The sequence below is a fragment of the Atta colombica genome, unplaced genomic scaffold (assembly GCF_001594045.1).
Source record: "Atta colombica isolate Treedump-2 unplaced genomic scaffold, Acol1.0 scaffold30, whole genome shotgun sequence".
Lineage (NCBI taxonomy): Eukaryota > Metazoa > Arthropoda > Insecta > Hymenoptera > Formicidae > Atta > Atta colombica.
The window spans coordinates 410,844-415,733 of NW_017259404.1; the positions used below are offsets into that span (position 1 = coordinate 410,844).

Sequence of the window (4,890 nt, forward strand, 5' to 3'; positions counted from 1 at the left end):
GTGTGTATGTGTGTGTGTGTGTGTGTGTGTGTGTGTGTGTGTTAAAAATCAGTGCAATAATGAAAATATTCTAATTCCTCTTTTATATTCCATTATCGTTCTTCTTTTATTTTTTCTTTTTTTCTTCTCTTCGTTTCCACTCCTCCCAACCTCCTTCAAAATTAAATACCCTGCAAAACAATATAGAGCTCTATTATAAATTTCTACTAGTGATTCTGAAAGATATTGTCATACTGTTTGTATCCCAATTCCTGCATCTGTTTTTGAACACGTTCGGATCTCTTGCCAGAGTGACAACTAAATATGATCTTTGTGTCTTCAGTCGGCTTGGATTTATTGTATTTTTCCTCAAAAGCCTCCTCCGAAAGTTCTTTGAATTCTTTAACAACATCACTCGCTGTAACAAATGTATATTATGTATTATTTATACGATAATTATACCACATTATGACATTTGAGAAATTAATAGTAAAGTTTCAACATTTAGAAATACAACAAAAGATTCTTACATCTTATATTAATACTTTCTGGTATTTTGCCAGTTTCAGCTAACTCTTCAGGTTCTCTAACATCGATGATCAGAACATCAGATTTCTTTTGATTTTTCAATAACTGATCATATTTGATTATGAAAGTTTGTCTTTTCGAGTTTTGTTTATCATGCCACGCTTTGAAACCTCCCCTATATAAATATACCCTGCAAAACAATACAAAATTCCATTATAATAAATCCCTACTAATAATTCTAAAAGATATTGTCATACTGTGTGTATCCTTTTTCATTCATCTTTTTTACCACATTCTCAGCTCTTTTACCAGAGTAACAACTAAATATCATTTTTGTGTGTTGATCTGGTTTAGATATCCCATATTTTTTTTGGAAATTTTTGTCTTCAAGGTTTATGAGTTCATTAACGACATCATCCTCTGAAACAAATGTATAATTACTTACTGTTATAGATTATTCTTATGTTATATATTATTCTTCTAATTATACAACATCATTACTGTGAGGTTGGAGAAATGAACAGTAAACTTTCCAAAATTTATACATACAATGAAAGATTTGTACCTTTTATATTAATGATTTTTGGTGTTTGGCTATAAGATTCAATTTCTTCAGATTCTCTAACATCAAAGAGCAAAAAATCTGGCTTCTCCTTCTCTAATTCTCGCAGTAAGTCTTCATAATAAATTATAAATTCTTCTTTTATTGCCATTCCGTTTTTGCACAGAACTTCAATATTCTTTTCCTGATATGGTATACTTGAAGAATATAAAATCCTTGTCGCTGAAAAGAAAGTCATAGGTTACAAACACACTGACGAGATATATTTCCAATATTTAACATAAAAATTTTCTATTTCATTAATGAATTTCAGCAATCACTTTCAATACAATAATAAATAAAACACAAAAGGAAAAAGAATTCTGAAAAAAGATTCTGTATTAATAATATTGAAAAAATAATGGCTTTGGTCAAATCGCTGGAATATTTTAAAGTTTTGGGAATATTCTAATCAAATTAAGTTTTATCAAGCAAAATTAAAAAATGACCAATTTTTGTTAGTAGTTTGTATAGCACATTTAAAAATTGCTACTTTTAATCCAATAAAATTGAAAAATATTTTTATTTACTATTTATTTATTATTGAACTATTTTTTTAATAACTATGTCTTAATACTTTTATGCATAGATAATGAGATGAATGAATTGATATAAAGAAAATATATAGTTTCTTTTTTAATTTACACAATTGAAAATTACACATTTTTTTAAAAAACATTTCACCAGGGAGTCTATAAAATATTACACTTCCAATCGATTTGACCATTTTTTCCATTAGTTTGGAGTCCTTTATACAAATTATTATTGTGATTTTTCTAAATCTCTCATTTTTATCACAAAAATAAAAAAAATTATATGCGTACGATTGTCTGTACTCGGACGATTAAAGGTATTTTCCAAAAATTGTCGACAACTCGTCAATACGTGTCGATTTCTGCGAGAACAACTTGATAATATGAAAGCTTGACACAGCTGTCGAGAAAATCTATACATAATGAGTGTCAACTTTTGTTGTTAAGCGATTTCTGTCACTGTGATAAACATGATATCGTAAGCGTGTTCAGAGAGATATTAGACGACGTTATTAGCGCTATTTGTGTTATTCTCTTTGTTTACATAAAACAATATAGGATAGAATAATATAAATAGTACTACACATCTCCCCGAACGCACTTTGTGATATATGTAAATTGTCTATTTAGTCTATAGATTCGTTCACGTCGCATGTTCCAACATGCTTCAATATACTCTTATCACAGTTCCTATTCACTCCAATGCACTCATTAAAGTGAGTAGGAACTATATATAGCAGGAGCATGTTGGAACTAGAGGCCTAAGTTTGTTGCGTCATGCTCCTGCCATAATTCCTACTCACTCTAATAAGGGCATTAGACAAAGAGCTAACAGGAGCATATTGGAGCATGCGATGCGAACAAACCTCTAAGGTTTGTTCGCGTCGTATGTTCTAACATGGTGTATTCTTTTGGATCATCCAATCAGTATTTTAGATCTGGGAAAATATCAATAGCAACGATCGCTCAATTGTTGAGTCCGCTGAACGCAGCCAATTTATATTATCTTTTGCTGGAAAGCTCCCATAATAGTTGTGTTCCAAAATTCATTGCGCTAAAAATCTACAGTCTACGTTGCGTGTATTATATATTTTCTTCACTGATAATGAATTTTGGAACACAACCAATATGTGTGTCAAAAGAAACAACGAAAATAAAGTATCCCGACAAGTGTCCCGCATTAAAAACGATGCGTTTTATGGTTTTATCTAGACATTTTAGAGCCAATAAAGGTCTATTCAGACAGATTTAACGTTGGAAACGCCGTTATATAAAATTTTAAAAAATTATGATCAATATTCATAATCCGCTCTCATTTCAAGGCGTCTAAAGCGGCATCTACAATGTGATTTAAGGCGTAAAAGGCGGGCTTAGGCCCGTATTCAGAACGCGCTTACAACGATAATAGCGCGTTAACATGCTATAATTTACGTTATCCATAGTAGAATTTTAGGCCAGTATTCATAGTCTTATTTCAAAATCCTCTTATGAGATCAATCATAGATTATTTTTCTCATATTTAATTATGATTGCTCGATTTCTACTCCTTAATCCATTACTGCCCATTGTAAACCATTAAGTAATGTCTTAAGACGCTAATGCAGCCTTCTGATTAATTCGTGACTTCTTAAGATGATCTTGATAAGATTTGACTATGAATACCGGCCTTAGAGATAAAAGCATGCTTTATCGATAAAAGCGCGTTTTGAATACGGATCATAATGTTGGAGTGTCAGAAATATATCACATAGGAATAATCAAATTAAAAAAAAAAATCACGCGAGTAATGTAAAGGCCGCAGCACACACTTTTATATGACGCATGACGCATAAAACCGGTTCTACATTAGTTACAAGCTGATCGCAAGTTTGTTGCGACAGCCAATCTGAAGCTTGCATTTTGAAATCAACGCTTCATATTTGCTGTCGCAACAAATTTGCGACAATTCAACTAAATCAGCTTGCAACTAATACAAAACTGGCTTAACGTATAGCGGATAACGAGTGCCAACGCATGGCGTTTGTGCTCGAAGTTTGTGCATGAAGTTTTATCTTAATCTAAAAAAGAAAAAAAAAATTGTTCTGATTACCGAGTACGTGAAATTACGCTAAGAGGTTAAGATATGAATAAAAAGTTAAAATATATCTAGAAGTAGATATTTAAAAAATATATTTTCTATTAAATATATTTTTATCTCATAATTTTAGTTAACAATAACAAAATCAAAATTTTTATGCAATATTGGAAGCTATGTACCTAGTTTTTACATAGCTGTAGAAATAAAATTAAAAATAAGTAAACAATCATTTTTATTTATCATATTGATAATGTGTGTCAAAATAATATGAATTATGATCCATATTATATATTTTCAATTCCAATCAATACAAGAAACAATTTTAAGAGGATGCTGGAGCGAAGGCTGAAGGTCAATCAAGGTCGATATTACAGGTTTTCATTTCCAATATATAAAATGCTTACGCCCTCTGAGCTTAATTTTAATATAATCATGCAGAAAATTCGATCGATTAATTATCGATATTTTTATTCCGTTTCCTACATTACTATCTTAGCAGGGACGAAAATAAAATGTTTTAGAGTTGGTTCCACAAATGTAAAATTCATTTTATTTTGGAAAATTGTCCAATTTTAGAATTCAGAAAAAAATAAACCGGAATTGAAGTTAATCTTATATTTGTAGAATCGGGCCTTAGAAATACAATTGTATTATATACACATGCAATGTAGGCCGCGTTCCAATATATACCACCAGTACTAAAAATTTGTAATATACATAAAGTACAGATTTTTAACTAATAGTTACGCGTACGCACGCATGCACCCACGCACACACACATGCACACACGCACGCACGCTGCACGCACGCACGCATACACACACATGCACGCATTATAACAGATAAAAGTTACTCATGTTGAAGTAATCATGTAGATATTATCTATTTATACGCAATATTAGAATTTTATGTACATACATTGTATAATGTATGTATTCATATCGCACAATTATAATATTTATCTTTCTAACATTATTATAACATATATAAAGAAACATTATTAGTAAATATGAATTATAATTTTATTTTATATGTATTATAATGTATATATACACAATAACCTAAAATATAATTTTAATATTGCATATATCATTAATTCATTAATATGTTTGTAATAGAATAATATTTAATATTTCATTGTGTGTGTACATACATTATAATACACATAAAAT

General features: G+C 30.1%; 1 protein-coding gene across 1 annotated transcript; it reads right to left on the reverse strand.

The window, feature by feature from the left end:
- Window positions 1–19: 19 nt before the first annotated feature.
- Window positions 20–2,333, reverse strand: LOC108690223. The gene is made up of 6 exons (XM_018197411.1): window positions 1,933–2,333; window positions 1,073–1,291; window positions 765–927; window positions 510–697; window positions 235–397; window positions 20–170 (listed from the first exon to the last, which is right to left on the reverse strand). The coding sequence occupies exons 1-6, from the start codon at window positions 2,060–2,062 to the stop codon at window positions 107–109; spliced, it is 927 nt and encodes a 308-aa protein (XP_018052900.1). The 5' UTR covers window positions 2,063–2,333; the 3' UTR covers window positions 20–106.
- Window positions 2,334–4,890: the final 2,557 nt, after the last annotated feature.